At 36.6% G+C, this 17,287-nt stretch overlaps 1 protein-coding gene across 4 annotated transcripts in view; it reads left to right on the top strand.

Moving 5' to 3' along the window:
• The window catches only part of NELL2 (neural EGFL like 2), a 365,981-nt gene that overhangs the window by 72,568 nt on the left and 276,126 nt on the right, over positions 1-17,287 (top strand). For 2 of the 4 annotated variants that reach the window (XM_014584214.2, XM_006168556.1), the window contains exons 5-7: positions 15,447-15,528; positions 16,283-16,374; positions 16,464-16,560. In XM_014584214.2, coding sequence (XP_014439700.1) covers positions 15,447-15,528; positions 16,283-16,374; positions 16,464-16,560 — 271 coding nt within the window. Of the gene's footprint in view, positions 1-15,446; positions 15,621-15,709; positions 15,807-16,282; positions 16,375-16,463; positions 16,561-17,287 lie in introns of all 4 variants that reach the window. The other 2 variants (XM_006168557.3, XM_006168555.1) reach the window with 1 other exon arrangement.

The raw sequence follows: 17,287 nt of genomic DNA, 5'->3' as shown, positions 1-17,287 counted from the left end.
CTTCTTTTTTCTTTTTTTTTTTTTTTTTTTTTTTTTTTTTTTTTTTTTTCCCAGAGGTTTTTGCTGTAGGGCACATGCACTTGCCAGAAAGACAGAGAGACAGAAAGCAAGAAATCACCCCACAGGGAAGATGGCCACGCCACAATCTCTTCTCCTCCATTCTCCTCTCGTGATCTTGGGCACACATTCACATGTGCCCGGCATGAGTTTAAGCCACTGGGTTCAGGACTCAAACTGCGGTCAACTACATGGGAGTCCAGCAACATAGCCATTACACCAACTGCTGGTCCTGTCTTTTTATTTTTCTAATTGCTTCTCCGCAAAAAACGTTTCTGGTAAAGCTTTAAAGTAATGTTTCTAGCTTTTTGGCATTTTCATAATAGCTAGAATTTAGGGTGGGACTAGTTGCATTTCCTCTAGTTAGAGATGCTCTGTACCCATTTCAATTGGGAACTCTTGAGGTAATATGCTCACTATGAGCAAAATGTCACCACAGTGGGTGGCCCATGAATCCTGTTGCCTTGTTCCTTAGCTCTTATTTATACTAAGCAATAGGGGAGCCATGATGACCCTTGAAGCATGTCAGAAACAGATGCTGCAGTGTTGACAGCTTTACTCTCCCCTGTGACTAATTCCTCTCTTTCAAATACAGCCTTCCTAGAACTTCTAGCTGTCTTACATGCATCAGTGCTTTTTCTTTATTGTCTGCTCATAGTTTCAGAATATGTTACCTATAAAGCTGCTGAAAATTCCTACACAGGCCAAACTTTATTGGCCTTAAGAATTTCTATTGATTTTTTGGGCCTTAGGAAAGCAAATTGTTAACTTAAGAGGCAGGTTTGAAACCAACTGAAGTGCTGCCTAGAATCATAGGGCATCAAGGGTCCTTGAGAGTCACTCAGTCACTCCAGATGGGTGTATTCCTAAAAGCATCATGAATCATTTTTTAGATGAAGGTGAAGATGAAAAACTACCATCTTGAGAATAGAATTTTCTTTCTAAAAACAATTCTGTGTTCTTTGAAAGAGTCCAATTGTATGCATACCTTAATAGACTTGTAAAACCACTTAGGTCTCTGGAAATTGAAAAACCTTAATATGCTCTCTTGGGAACACACACACACACACACACACACACACACAAATCTGAATTCAATCCAAACCACAATAATATTTAATTATATATATAGGCTGGGTTTACAGAGATCACCAAGTTCTTTCCTTCAATTTGAGTCACAGCTGTACTTCTAGAAAGATGCAATTTTTTTTTTTTAGAAAATTAAGAATTTGACTTTAGTAAACCAATTCAAAAACTTTAAAAGTGGCATATTAACTATATTTGAAGTAACATTAAGTATATAATATCTTATATATTGAATAACTAAGTAACTAGTTTAATGATTTCTCATTGAGCATGTTAGTTTCTTTTGGGTGGTGATCTACCTAACTATATCTACATATTTCTAAATCTTATTACATCAAAGTGGATATGTTCTAATTTGGTATATTAAATATAATTTCTATTTTTTGACCCCTATTTTACATCTGATAGTTTTATTTTTGATTTTATTTTGAAATGTTTTTGCTATACAGTGCATGCACTTGCCAGAAAGACAGAGAGAGAAAGCGAGAAATCACACTTCTAGGGGGGATAGCCACACTGCAATCCCTTCTCCTCCATTCTTCTTTCGAGATCTTGGGCATGCAGGCACTTGTGCCTGGTGTGAGTTTAAGCTGTCGGATCCAGGACTCGAACCTCAGTCGACAACATGGGAGTCCAGCAACGTAACCACTATGTCATCCACTGGTCCCACCCCTGATAGTTTTATAGATGGTTTCATAGTTCAAGAATCACTTTTCTCTGCTTCCTCTCTGTACTTTAGTAGAATAACATTTATAATTAGTGGAAAAATAATATTTTATTGTTTTGTGTCATTTAGAATAATTGTTGGGTAGACATTTTATCATTCAATTAAAAATAAGTGAGAGCCAGACAGTGGTGCAGGGCTGAAAACACAGCATTTCTGAAGCAGACTCAAACGGAAGGGTCCGTGTTTTTGCTTAGAGACCAACCTCAGTGTGCTGGGTGTATATGTGTCCATGACTTCCTGCTGGCTGGGACTGAGGGTGAATTGCAGGATTGGGGCCCTGTTAGGGGTACTGTCTCTCCATCTCTCTCTTTCTCATGAAAGAAATAAATTAATAAACTTTAAGTTATATAGTAAAGTGACATCTTAGTTAATAAATACCTTGTGTTCAAATGTATTTTGAAACTTTATTAAACACACACACACACACACACACACACATACACACACCTCCTTAAATTCTTTTAAAACAGAGGTCAGATAGTGGCTCAGCGATAACACAACTGGACCTGTGGAGAGGTCCTGGGTTCACATCCCATGACCTTTCTGAGTACATTGGGAAATGTCTATGATCCAGGCTAGCTGAGAGACTAGTTGAGATTAGGGCTAGATCTTGGTGTCAACACCCTGTTGGTGGTGTCTTTCTCTGTTTCTCTCTCACGTTAGGAAGAAATAAACAGATAAGCTTTTACAATAAACTTTCAAAACAGAACTACTAGTGTTATGTTTAATTAAACAAACTCTCCCAATTTTTCTCTTGATATACCAATATGAATTATATGGAAAATTATGACTTTTGAAATTAGAAGGGTGAAATAAACCATTAAGGGGTAGTAAGATGTAAAAGTTTTGGAATTTTTTGCAGGCCATCCTTTTAAAATCAACCGTACTTTAGTAAATACCTACTTGGAAAGTAAGCGAGGGTTATGCTTCTTCCTTCTTTTCAAATATCACTAACATCCCCTGAATTAGAGAAGAGATTACATATAGAATAGATCTGGAGCTGCCATCAGAAGTTGAGTGGAATGAATCCCATTTTCAAATCAATGCCTTGAGTTTTCAGGTAGTGAGGAATCTGACTATATTTCCCATAGCCTGTACTCATCAATGATAAATATTTAGTGCAAGACTTGCAAACATCTTTTATTTCCCCTCAGTACGAATATCCAATTGATCTTCTACAGTTTTTAAAAGAATTGTTATTTTCTCTCAGCCTCACAATGTCATTGCTATAATCAGATGACCTTGTTTGTATGGACTCATTCTGAATTACATGTATGGCTCCATTTAACGCATTGTTTCTATCCCTGTGGCAGTATTGACTCTCTTAGTTATTTAGGAGTGTGTGTTCTTAAGAACAACACATTTTCTCGGGTATGCTTGTATTTTTTGTACTTTTTTTTGTAATTTTAGAATCTACTTGACAACTCACTAAATATATAAATTTGTGGAATAATTTAGATATCTTACTTAGAAGAGTCTCACATTTTTCAGTAATATTTCACAGTTCTCTTGTATAGTTATTTACATTTTCTGTTAAAGTTACTCCTTGGTTTTGCTGTTATTTTGGGGGAATAACTTTAAATTTCATTTTTTATTTGTTAGCAATATAATTAGTTTTGGACATTGATCTTTTACTCAGTGAACTTGTTAAACTAATGGGTTAATTCTTTTTTTTTAAGAATTAAAAATTCTTGGGAACCAGCAGTTAGCGTAATGGCTATGTCGCTGGACTCCCACATAGTCAACCGCAGTTCGTGTCCCGGACCCGGTGGCTTAAAACTCACTCCGGATACGTGTGTGTGCATGCCCAGGATCCCAAGAGGAGAATGGAGGAGAAGGGATTGCGGTGTGACCATCCCCCCTGGGGGGTGATTTCTCGCTTTCTGTCTCTATGTCTCTCTCTGTCTGGCGAGTGCACGCGCCCTATAGCGAAAAACCTCTCCAAAAAAAAAAACCCCCTAAAAAAAAAAAAAAAAAAAAAAAAAAAAAAAAAACTCTCCCCCCCCAAAAAAAAGAATTAAAAATTCTTATTTTTCTTCTGTGAGAGAGAGGAATAGAAAAAAAGAGAGAGAGAGAAAGAGGTGAGGACCTCCAATAGGATTTTCACGCAGTGTTTCACACCTAGTTTTGGTCAGTAAGGATCACAGTCAGACACAACACGTCTGACATGTAGTGGGACTTAGGGTTGTGAACTTGGGACCTTCCCATGTTCCTTCAGCATTTCTGAGTTTTGCATTACTGCTATGTCACTGTAGATGGCCAGTCTATATTCTAAACATTTATTCGTAGACTATTTTGCTTTTTCTATGTACAGAATTATATTGTCTATCAATAATAATGTGATTTTTTAAAAGAATTATTTATTTAACCTTATTCATTCATTTATATTTAATTTGACCAGAAGGAGACACACAGAGAGAGATAGAGAAAGTAAGAAAGCAAACCACCGGGTCTGGGATTCAAACCACGGTCAGCCATGTGGAAGTGTCCAGAACCTTAACCACTATGCCACCCGCTGGTCCCTTAATGTGATATTTCTTTACTGTTCTTATAACTTTAATACTTTCTTGAATCTTATGTCGCTAGATAGGCTTTCAGTTCAGCATGGAATAGAAGTATGCTAACTGACTCTATTTTCATTGGGAAAGCTTTTGATATTCTACCATTAAGTGTGATATTTGTCATAGTAATTGTCATTATTATTGCTGTTATTATTATTTAATTTGCATCTCTCCAGGTGCACCTGCTTGCCAGAGAGATAGAGAAAGACAAAGAGAAAGAGAAAACACTCCCAGGGAGAGTGTCTGCACTGCAGTTCCTTATCCTCCATTCTCTTTTGAGGAATTTGGGCATGCATGCACACGCTCCTGGCACATTTTTCGAGCTTCCATGTTGGGACTTGAATTGCAAAGTCAACACTTTAACTGCCAGGCTGCCTACCCGGCCTGTGAGGATTTTTATTAATTTGTATTTTTAGATTTAAAAAAGAGTGTTGAATTTTATCAAATCATTTTCTGTAATTATTAAGTTAATCATTTAGTTTTTCTTTTTCTTTTTGCTAAAATATGATACCTTATAGTCAAGGATTTTCAAATGTTAAAACAACCTTAAATTTCTAATATAAATTTCACTTGATTATGATGTATTATTTTTTCTATACATCTCTCGATTGTGTTGCCAGTGTTTGTTTAGGCCTTTTATATCTGTTTTTAGTCAAATAAATTGTATTATAATTTTCTCTCTTTTTATATCTTTGTTAGATTTTGGCTTCATAATATGTGTCATGATGTGATCTTGATTTTGTAGTCTCTGAAAGAATTTGTGAAAGACTCGTATTACTTTTTCCTTAGAATTTAAAATAATTCACTGATTTATTCATCTGAGATTAGAGTTTAATGGGAAGATTTTAATTACACATTTCCTTTTATTTATTTATTTATTTTTTTCAGCTTTGCTGTAGGGCATGTGGGCTCACTGGATAAAAAGAGACCAAGAGGAAAAGTGAGAAATCACCTTCTGGAGGGTATAACCACATAGAAATCCCTTCTCCTCTTGGGATTTTGGGCATGAATGCAAATGTGCCTGGCGTGATTTTCAAGCTGCTGGGTATGGGACTTGAACTACAGAGTAGTCTCTATGGGATTCAATCGCCTTAACCTCCACACCATCTGTTGGCCCCATACATCCCAATTTTAAAACACAGAGTGAAATCATTCACAGTTTCTATGTATTCTTACATTTGTTATTTATTTATTTATTTATTTATTTATTTATTTATTGGGAGAGGTTTTTTGCTATAGGGTGCGTGCACTCACCAGAAAGACAGAGAGAGACAGAGAGACAGAAAATGAGAAATCACTCCCCAGGGGGATGGCCATACCACAATCCCTTCTCCTCCATTCTTCTCTTGGGATCTTGGGCATGCACGCACACACACCCAGCGTGAGTTTAAGCCACTGGGTCTGAGATTCGAACTGCGGTCGACTACATGGGAAGGTACTGACCTTTATCCAATGACTTATCCAACACCTTAACTCTTATGGCTATTTCTGTGTTGTGGAATACACCAATTATCAGTGCTTTATCATATCTGCGTTTTCTCAGTCCTCATATAAGACCTTTCTCTAACTGATATTTTATTTTTTAAGATGTATTCATTTTGGTGCCAGCAGGTGGCATGGTGATTACAGCATCCAACTCCCACATGGCCAACTGAGGTTTGAGTCTCAAATCCAGTGGCCTGAAAATCACACCAGGTGTGTGTATGTGTGTGCCCAAAATCCTGAGATGAGAATGGAGAAGGGACTGTGGCATGACCATTTCCAACCCCCAGAAGTGATTTCTCACTTTCTCCCTCTGTCTCTTTCTTTCTCTGGGGAGTATATGGGACCTATGGCAAAAACATAAACAAACAAACAAACAAAGAAGTGCATTTGTTTTATTTCTTGAGAGTGAGAGAGAAAAGAACCCTTGACAAGGTCCTACCATATTGCATCCTACCCCCATCCAGCTTTTCCAGTCGGCCAGGATCACTAGGGTATGTATGTGCCTGGTATGTTCAGGTTTGCGTGGAATCTGAATTCTCCCTCTTCCACATGGCTTCCAGCATAGCAGAATGGCATCCTACTGCCTACACCATTCTACTCAAATAGACATTTTTCGAATACATACAATACCGCTACATCCTCCTTATCTCAAGAATCATAGTTCAAAGTGTTGTTTCTTAGAATTTGTGTCTTGTGGGATTGGCAGTTAGCGTAATGGCTATGTTGCTGGACTCCCACATAGTCGACCGTGGTTCGAGTACTGAACCCAGTGGCTTAAACTCATGTCAGGCGCGCGCATGTGTGTGTGTGCCCAAGATCCTGAGAGGAGAAAAGAGGAGAAGGGATTGTGGCATGGCCATCTCCCAAGGGGGTGATTTCTCGCTTTCTGTCTCTCTGTCTCTCTCTTTCTGGCAAGCACACGTACCCCATAGAAAAACCACTTAAAAAAAAATAAAAGAATTTGTGTCTTGCTGGCCTTGTCCTTGATAGTAATAAATTATCTCCATTTTATGTGACCATCTTTTCCTTTTCTGTTTTATTTTTTCCTTTTCTTTTCAGCTCAGCTATATGGGAAAATATGAATGAGAGGTTGTTATTCAAGCCATCATGTTGGATGCCAGGTCTTCAATAACAATTTCATTCTGTTTGCTAATAATCTTTTCCCTTGGTGATAAAACTTTGGCTCCTAGCTATATTATTCATGAAGAAGCTTTGTTATCCTCACCAATCCGGCTATATTCTTTTTCTTGCAGTAAAACTTTTATAGTAGTGTTATTATTAGTTTTGAAATGGCTAATCTTAATTTTCACTTAACAATATGTTTATTATTGAGGATCTCTAGACTTGAGTGTTGTTTGGCCTTGTTCATCGCCATTTCCTTTGTACCTATAGTATGCATTTGCTAAGATAACTGAGCTATCATTGTTAATAAATAAATCATTGTTAAACTTCCTTCCTTTATACTTAATTGTGAGAAGGTCTTTTAAAAAAAAATGAGGTGGTCTGCCTCAGGAAGTTGTGCATTGCTGGTCACTGATATATTCAAACTAAATGACATTTTGATAAGAATATTATAGACAAGATTTAAGCAGTGCTATTTGGGTAGATTCTTATTGAAATGCTTTCTGTCCCTGAAATTCATACTTGTTTAAGTTAAAGTCCACTCTGAAAATTTGCTGATGTTTACATGGAATACATCATTTTTTCATAGGAAATATAATAATGTGTATGAAATCCTTACTCTTTACCAGAAACTATGCATACCAAACACATCTCTTGTTTCATTTAATTCTTGAAACAATCATAAGGCTATAACTCTTATTATTTTCATTTAATAGGGGAGGAAAGTTAAACTGAGAGAAAAATTCTAACTTGCCCTTTATCATAGTTAGAAAACTGTGGAGTCAGGATTAGGAGACTGAGACCTCTTAAACTACTGCCTTGCTGATGATCAACTATCTTTTAAAAACAAACAGGTAAACAAACATAGACTCAATATGATTTTACTAAGTGTCCCTTCCCCAAAGCCCAAATGTACCATTTTCTGCTTACTCTCTCGTCTCCCTTTATATCTGAGGAAATCACTGAAAAGACAGAGTGAAGCAGTCCATTTTTAAGACAAATGAACAAAGCCATCTAACTGGCAATAATTTTAGTCCTTCCACCAAATTAATTTTTTATATTTTGTTGGGTATGCCATAAATCTGCCAGAAATCCCTTAATGCTCATGTTATCAACTAGTTTATATGAGAGTTGATTAATCTCCTCTTTTTGCCTCTAACTTCTATCTCCTTGTTTCTGCATCCTTCTACTTAATAATGAAATGCAATCAAATTGTTTGTTATTCACAGAATTTGCTTTATGAAGCTGCACTTTATAAATGATGCCTAATTGCACTTTCTGATTGATAATAAAAATAGTTACCATTTATGGAGAGTTTCCTATGTTTCAGGCCCCCTGGTTTATAGGGATTATTACCCCCAATGTTATTATGCAGATGAGATAACTGAGAGGTGGGGTAAGCTGCCTAGGCCATAGCAGGCAGTGAGAGGCTCAGCTAGATTTTTAATTCCAAAACCTGTGCATGTAACTATGCAATTGTTTCATCCTAGAACTACGCTAATGATAGACTTGGCATTAGAAGTGCATGTGGTTTTTCTTTAGGTGACTAATTTACAACTAGGTTGTAGTTTACTGTACTGAGATGATCTGATCATTTTTCTATTTAGGTTTAATTTAAGGCAGGAGAAAAATCCTCATTTCATGTTGTGTGCAACCTTTTTGTCAGTTGAGATGTGACCTTATTTTTATCCTTTGATCTTGAGTTATGAAAAGGGTTGTTAAAATGAATGATGTCTTGTCACCATTGCCTATTTCTCTGAAGTCTAATCTTAAATTAGTTTATATTTCTGCCAATGCAAAGGATATTTGAATAACAAGGGCATAAATTATTATAAAGGGTGAACTTTATTTCTGATTCTAGATACCTCTCAGTGTTATGAATAACAAATCAGGGAGATATGGTATGTTCAAGTGTGACAAATTATCTTCTTGGGATTTAGGATGTGATTTTTAATTTAAGGTAGTAAATGCTTATTAAAGATGAAAAGGGGAAATAAAGGATAATAAAAGAAGATTGAAAGTCACTTAAAGTTCTATCAGTCAAACAATTACTTTAGAAATGTTGATACATTTTATTTCACTTAGATGTAGTCCCTGTGGTCACAATTTTAATGTGTCAGTTAGGGCTCTTGGTTGTAAAGGTATTTCGGGGAGTAAGGGATGCAGAACAGGTTAGACAACCGATGGGAGACTTCTTGGGAGACCAGAATTTGAAACAGAAAATAACCAAGCTGATGGGACAGCAAACAGGAAGGGAGATGCACAGTAACCTTAGACAGCTGATCAGGACAGTGTTGCTGCTAGCACAGGGCAGGACCACCCCCTGCTCCTCCCTCCCTTGTACTACATCAAGATTCTGAAGCTCAGCAGAGTGTCTGATTGGTAGAGTGTCATGGGGCTATCCCTAGCAGTATTGTGAGAGGGAAGAGGGATGATTTGTCCCCCATGCTTTTTGAAATGAAAATGATGGCTCATATTTGCTGTTTACTGAGAGTTTTGTATGAGCTCAGTACTGTTTGGAGTGCTTTTTAAAATGAACTCATTATCACAAAAATCCTATCAGCTAGTATCATTCCTATCCCCATTTTATAGTAGAGCAACCAGATGAAGTAGAAGTAAAGTAGCTTACTATCACTAACAGAAGTACCTGGAAGTTAATCCATCCATCTGGCTTTACGGCTTAACCACTCTGCTATGGTGACCCTTGGTAGGGTGGCAGGAATGATGCGGTATCCAGGGCTGTCTTCTAGTGATATTTAACCCAGTGAGCGGCAGTGGATTCCCTGAAATGAATGCGATTGTTTTTTTAGAAAACATGATTTATCAAAATAATTATGATTGATCAATATGAATATTGATTCATTGCAAGTATTATTTATTTATTTATTTTATGCCATATAGTGCACACGTGTGCCAGAAAGAAAGAGAAAGAAAAGGCATCCCTCATTGAGGCCTGGTCATACAATCCTTTCTCCTCCATTTCTCCATCCCATCAGGATCTCGGGTACACAAGCTGGGTGCGTTGCCACTGAGATAGGATTTAAAGTGAGGCTGACCATGTGGAGTCTGGCTCCCTCTTCATGTTTCTTAACCAGAGTAGAGTTGGGCCAATGACAAATATTTTTAAATTTGTAATTAGGTAATAATCATATTTCCATGTAGTTTTGTGTATTCATATAATTTTGAACATTTTTGAAAGTGATTGGTTTTGAAGATGTCCTATTTCAAAAATTTCATAATAAAATTATAGGGTAGACTTCTCTGACTTGTCTTCCCTTCAGCTAATATTTATTGAGTACTAATAATGTTCCAAGTGTGCTTCTCATTATCTTATAATAATTATTTATTTTTCTTCTCACTTTTGTTTCTGTGAATTATATATCTATTTCATTTTTCAAACAGAGTGAATGATGCTAATTAAAATGTAACTTTTGACAAAATATTTAACTTCTAAAGGGTTATCCTTATTAGGTAGACATAGTGCCATTGTCATTGTTATTAAAGGCCAATTTCAATAGCTCAAGTTTAGGAATTCATTTCTAATAATTTCTAGAGAAGGAGACGTGATAGCCACAGTAGGGTTCTTGCCTTAATATGTTAAGAACTGACCAGCCTTGATTCAAATCCTGGAATCCTGGCTTGGGTGGCAACATGCCCAGCTTGTGTACCCAAGATCCTAATGATATGGAGAAATGGAGGAGAAAGGATTGTATGGCCAGGCTCCAATGGGGGGTGCTCCTCTTTCTCTCTTTCTTTCTGGCACATGCATGTACTCTCTGGCATAAATAAATAAATAGTATTTGCAATGAATCAGTATTCATATTGACCCATCATATTATTTTGATAAATATAAATATATATGTTACAATATATATAGTAATGATAGTAGTGAGATGGTGTGTTTTCTAATGTTATGTTTTTTAAAAATGCAAACAACTCTATCATTATAGAACTCACTAGTTAAACTGATTAAATAACAGATACTTGACATTAAATATTGAGATAAAAGGGCTCACTGGTGGCTTTTGGATTAAAAAAAACAAACAATTAGTGCCTTATTTATTCTTATATATTTTCTAAACATGAATTATATTTTTGACCACTTAGTTTTATTTTTATAAATCCTAGAGTTTCTCTTTCTCTTAAGAGAGAATGATTCCTTATATTCCTTTCTATTAATTATATTTCTCTGATATAATTACTGTTAACATCATTTTGGCATTTATCCTTGGCCTTTATTTCTTCTTTTATCTTTATTATCTCTTTACTTTTCTTACTCTTAGGTTTAGCTTGTTCTTTCTTTTCCACTTCCTTGAGATGGACTGTGAGGCTGTTTATGTGCCATCTTTTATAATTTTGCTGTAGGCACTTCTTGCATAACCTTCCCTCTTCGCAGTGCTTTTGGCATAACTCGTCATTTTGATATTTCCAGTTTTGATATGTTTTCATTTTACTTTGTTCTAAGTAATTAATTTCTTAATTTCTTCTTTTACTTCATAGTCATTTAGGAATGTTTAGTTTCTATATATGTATATATTTTCCAGTTTTTCTTGTTGTTGCTTTCTAATTTTATTTCTGTTGTGATTGGAGAAAATACTTTAAATGATCTGCATTCTTTTAAATGTATTGAGGTTTGCCTTATGTCCTACGATATGACCAATCCTAGAGAATGTACTATGTGTTTAAGAAAAGAATGTATATTTTGCGTCTGTTGAGCAAAATGTTCTATAAATGTCTGTCAGTTCATTTGATCTATGGTACCTTTTAACTCCAATCTCACTCTCTTTCTAAAATAATAATTAATTTAATTTAATTATTACTACTATTATTTAATTTTCTATAGGGCACATGAGCTCTCCAGAGAGAGAAAAAATGAGAAAGCTAATGACCAGATCCAAAACTTGAACCACAATTGGCCATGTAGGAGTCGAGTGCCCTAACTACCATTCCAGCAGGCCCTGCAATACCTCCTTTTTCTGATTCTGTCTCTATAAACTGTTCAATGCTGTGTTGAAAACCTCCACAATTATTTTGTGTCAAATGATCTGTCTCTTTAGATCTAGCAGTATTTATTTAAATATTTGGGTGTTCTGGTATTGGGTGCATATATATTTACAATTGTTATATCAGTTTGCTGAACTGATCCCTTTAAGATTATAGAATGACTTCTTTTAAGTATATTTTTTTCAATATTAGAATAGTTACTCCAACTCATTGTTGGCTTCATTTGCATGGAATACTTTTTTCTATCTCTTCATTCTCAAGTCTGTGTTTGTGTTTGTTTTTACAGATGAGGTGAGTTTCTTATAAGAAGCATATATGGGGTCTTTGTTTTTTTAATCCATTCAACTATCCTATGTCTTTTAATTTGTTTACATTCAAGGTATTTTTGACAGGTACAAACTTGCACCTGTCATTTTGCTTTATGGTTTTCTGTTTTCTTTCTGTCATTGTTTTTCCTTTCTTCTATTTGTCTTTGCTGTTATTATCTTTCCTTTCTTCTAAAAAGGACTCACTAATAGATGGCGTTGGGTTAAAAAAACAAATAACTAATGTATTATTTATTCTTATATATTTTCTAAACATGAATTATATTTTTGACCACTTAGTTTTATTTTTTTAAAATCTTTGGTACTTTTTCATGATTTGTTTTTTTTCTCTTTCTTACTTGTGTGACGGCTCTGCTGGTGTATTATATGGAGTCACATGTTTTCATCTTCCTTTTGGTTCTAGATATGTGATACCCTTAAGTATTTCTTAGAGAGCCAGTCTAAAATTGGTTAATTATTTTAGTTTTTGTTCATCTGTTTTGAAAGATATCTTAGCCATGTACAGGAAGATCCCAATAGCACTGCTGGAGAGCTACTTCTCTGAAGGAAGTGGCCTGTGTTGATAACCCAGAGTCTCTAATGGGCATGCTCAGGTTCCAGAGACACTGAAGGGCTGGAGCAGTTTTTCACAGGAAGGCTGAAGCAAGTGGTGACAGCCCATGTCCACTAGGGCATGCTCAGTTTCCTGCAGCACTGTGGGATAGGAGTGAATTCTCTTGTATGTGTAGAGGCTTGCAGGGAAAGCCCAAGGTCTCCAGTGAGCATACTGAGGTGTGAGTGGCACTGTGAGGTGGGAGACCTTTCCCTAACGAGTGACTTTGGGTCTTAGAGACAATACAAGAATGGGCGCAGTTTCTTCTAAGTCTACAGTGTCTGGCTAGAACAGACTAAGTTCTCTCTAGTGAGTGTACTTAGTTCTTAGAGACAATACTGATGCCGGGACAGTTTCTCCTGTGTTTGCAGTTGTCTGCATGGACAGCCCAAGTTATCCAGTGAGTACACTAATGTCCCTCAGTCACACCACTGTTTCTGGATGCGGTGGCAGCGTTTCAGCTGTTTGTGTTGCATGATGGGATTTCTGTGGGATGTCAGGGATGTGGAGAGACAGGCCCTCACAATAGGGCTTAGTTCAGCAGTAGCTCTCTTCTCAAATAACTCCAAACTATAAAGCTATTTTGGGCAAAAGGGTTGGGGTATATCTTCAATGTGTTCTTTCCCTGGAGTTAAGCAGTGCTGTGGGCATCAGGAATCCCCTTACATAGGAATTGAGGCATGTGATGGTTATGTGACCCATACAGCTGGGACTTGTGTTGTCCTCAGTGGCAATGGGGACCCCTGGGGATCTCTGGCTTCTCCCACAAATTGGCAGTCTTCCCCCTCCCCAGCAGACCAGGGCTCAGTACTTCCCTTTCTCCTCTGCTATTATCCCCAAATGATACTTCACGAGGCTTCAATTTTTTTACCCTCCTAAATTCCAGTTCTCTCCTTCAGGCACTTGATTTAGAGTTACTCTAGTTTTTATCATTTTGTTTTTTCTTTGTGGATCACATTAGGCCCTTTCATCAGTCATGTTGTCTACTTTTCCAATATTTCTTCAAGTACTCTTTCAGCCCGCCCTCCTTATCTCTATTTTATGGACCCTAATAATACAAATTTTAGGTAATTTGTTATGCTCTCACAAATTTTTAAGACTCTTCATTTTTTTCCCCCTAGTATATCTTCTCTTTATTGGACAGATTAGTTTTCTTTTTTTTCCCTATCTTTCAGTTTATTGATGCTTTTCTTGGTTTACCTTTATTTTACTGGTGAGCTCATACACTGAGCTTTTTATTTTAGTTACTGTATTTCTCAGTTCTAAAACCCCCAGTTTGGTCTTCTTTAATCTTCTTTCTTCTTTTCTTCCTTCCTTCCTTTTTTCTGAAGTGGTCTATTTTTTTCATTTGTTTCAAGAGTGTTCACACTTGTTTTTATCAAGGTTGCTTTAAAATGTTTGTGAGGAGATTCTAGCATCTATAATCTTAATGTTGGTATCTGTTGCCAATTTTTCATTGTGTTTGATATTTTCTTAGTTCTTGGTATAATGGATGATTTTTTAACTTGAATATGTATGTTTTTGGCATCATTTTCTGAGAGTTGAGTCTTATTAAACCTGTTTTAACTGGCTTTCTCTGATACTACTCAGGCAGGGGACAAGAGGGTACCATCTTGTTAATGCCAGATGTAAATAGAAATACACATTCTCCATTTGGCCTTCTATTGTTGATTTAGGGGAGACTTTCTGTTATTTTGGGGTGGCAGTGGGAGTTACAGCCATTTATGTGGTCTCTGCTGACACTGTACCAAGGGTGGTCTCACTACAGCTAGATGATGGTGAAAATGGAGATTCTTTATGAAACTTCGTTTGACATGGGGAGAAGGAGGTGTGTTTCATTATTGCCAGGTGAACATGGAAGTCAAGCCTACTCTTTTCATGATCTTTGTTGATGCTGAGAGGGAGCTCACTGCTTCCTGGCATAGTTAAAAGTCTTGGCTCTCTACTTGGCCTTTTCTTACCCCACTTTGGTTTGGGATGCCCCATTACTGCCCAAAGAGGGTGAAATCTAGTTCTTCACTTGACTTTTGTGGACATGGTTGGAAATGGGTCACAGATTTTTCTGTGGTATTTGACTGCAATGGTGTAAAACATTTTCTAGACATTTTTCTGACTTAAGTTTCTGTCTTGCTAGACTATCCCTTCCTTTGTCCATTGGTTGGTGAGGGGTTGTTTTGATTTGCATTTGTGGGCATTTGCAGGTTGAAGATTTCTTCAGCTCAACTCTGGGATTTTGAGGCACAATGAAAAATCAGGGAACTCACCACCATATTGTTCTTTAGGTCTGGAGCACCCTATCTGTTTTTTTCTTTTACTCCATCTTTCAGACTTTTCTTAATGTTTGATTTATGTATAATTCTCTAGTTGTACCTCATGGGAGGAACAGAGACAGTACATCTAGTTCATCTTTGTGGAGACACAGATCACCTCTATCATTTTTTATTTTAATTTCAATACTTTCCATATGGCTTTTGTTTTCTGTGTAGGTACCTGGAACTGGAAAGCAGTGGCCATCGGAATGAAGTCAGACTGCATTACCGCTCAGGCAGCCACCGTCCGCACACGGAAGTGTTTCCTTACATTTTGGCTGATGACAAGTGGCACAAGCTCTCCCTAGCCATCAGTGCTTCCCACTTGATTTTACACATCGACTGCAATAAGTAAGCAGAATGTTCTCATTTCAGGGAATGGAAGATTGGAAGAAATGACTGTCTCCTTACAGTTTTTCTCTAATGTTTCTTTTCCGCAGAATTTATGAAAGAGTGGTGGAAAAGCCCTCCACAGACTTGCCTCTAGGCACAACATTTTGGCTGGGGCAGAGAAATAATGCACATGGATATTTTAAGGTATCTTTTGGCTTAAGTATGAGAATAAAGTTTAAATGTAAATGCTTTCTAATAAATTTGGAAAAGTACATTGCACCTTTTATGGTGTGCAACAAAATAATTGGATTTGTATAGCTTTTGATTTGTGCTAGTTCTGTTTTTTTAAACTGATATTTTACTTAGCCAGCAAACAGTATTTTCTCCTTTTCTCCTCAATGAGTTTGATCTTTAGACTTTACAGAAATGTTTTGCATGGGGGGGCAATCAGGAACATTACTCTGCTATTTTTGAAATTAAGCATTCAAGATAATAAAAACATTTTTAAAAAGAATTATTTTATTTAACATTATTTATCCATTTTATTATTTATTTATTTTAATTTGACCATAGAAGGATTGTGTGTGTGTGTGTGTGTGTGTGTGTGTGAGAGAGAGAGAGAGAGAGAGAGAGAGAGAGAGAGAGGGGGGGGGGGAGAGGGCCACCGTCCGCACACGGAAGTGTTTCCTTACATTTTGGCTGATGACAAGTGGCACAAGCTCTCCCTAGCCATCAGTGCTTCCCACTTGATTTTACACATCGACTGCAATAAGTAAGCAGAATGTTCTCATTTCAGGGAATGGAAGATTGGAAGAAATGACTGTCTCCTTACAGTTTTTCTCTAATGTTTCTTTTCCGCAGAATTTATGAAAGAGTGGTGGAAAAGCCCTCCACAGACTTGCCTCTAGGCACAACATTTTGGCTGGGGCAGAGAAATAATGCACATGGATATTTTAAGGTATCTTTTGGCTTAAGTATGAGAATAAAGTTTAAATGTAAATGCTTTCTAATAAATTTGGAAAAGTACATTGCACCTTTTATGGTGTGCAACAAAATAATTGGATTTGTATAGCTTTTGATTTGTGCTAGTTCTGTTTTTTTAAACTGATATTTTACTTAGCCAGCAAACAGTATTTTCTCCTTTTCTCCTCAATGAGTTTGATCTTTAGACTTTACAGAAATGTTTTGCATGGGGGGGCAATCAGGAACATTACTCTGCTATTTTTGAAATTAAGCATTCAAGATAATAAAAACATTTTTAAAAAGAATTATTTTATTTAACATTATTTATCCATTTTATTATTTATTTATTTTAATTTGACCATAGAAGGATTGTGTGTGTGTGTGTGTGTGTGTGTGTGTGTGAGAGAGAGAGAGAGAGAGAGAGAGAGAGAGAGAGAGAGAAGGAGGGAGAGAGAGGGAGAGAGAGGGAAAAAGAGAGAGAGAGAGAGAGAGAGAAAGTGAGAAAGCAAGCCGCCAGGCTCGGGACTGGAACTATGGTCTGCCATGTGGGAGTCCAGTGCCCTTAACCACCACACCACCTGCTGGCCCCAGATAGTAAAAATGTTAAATGTTAACATTTGAATAAATTTTCCACCACTTAACTATAACATTTTATAGGAATGTTAACAATAAAGAATTGAACACTTTCAATATTCATTGTTCATTATCTCCTTATAATCCAG

The sequence above is a fragment of the Tupaia chinensis genome, unplaced genomic scaffold (assembly GCF_000334495.1).
Source record: "Tupaia chinensis unplaced genomic scaffold, TupChi_1.0 Scaffold145870_1, whole genome shotgun sequence".
Lineage (NCBI taxonomy): Eukaryota > Metazoa > Chordata > Mammalia > Scandentia > Tupaiidae > Tupaia > Tupaia belangeri.
The sequence above is the reverse complement of the archived record's forward strand: the minus strand, read 5'-3'. Positions and strand labels throughout refer to the sequence as shown.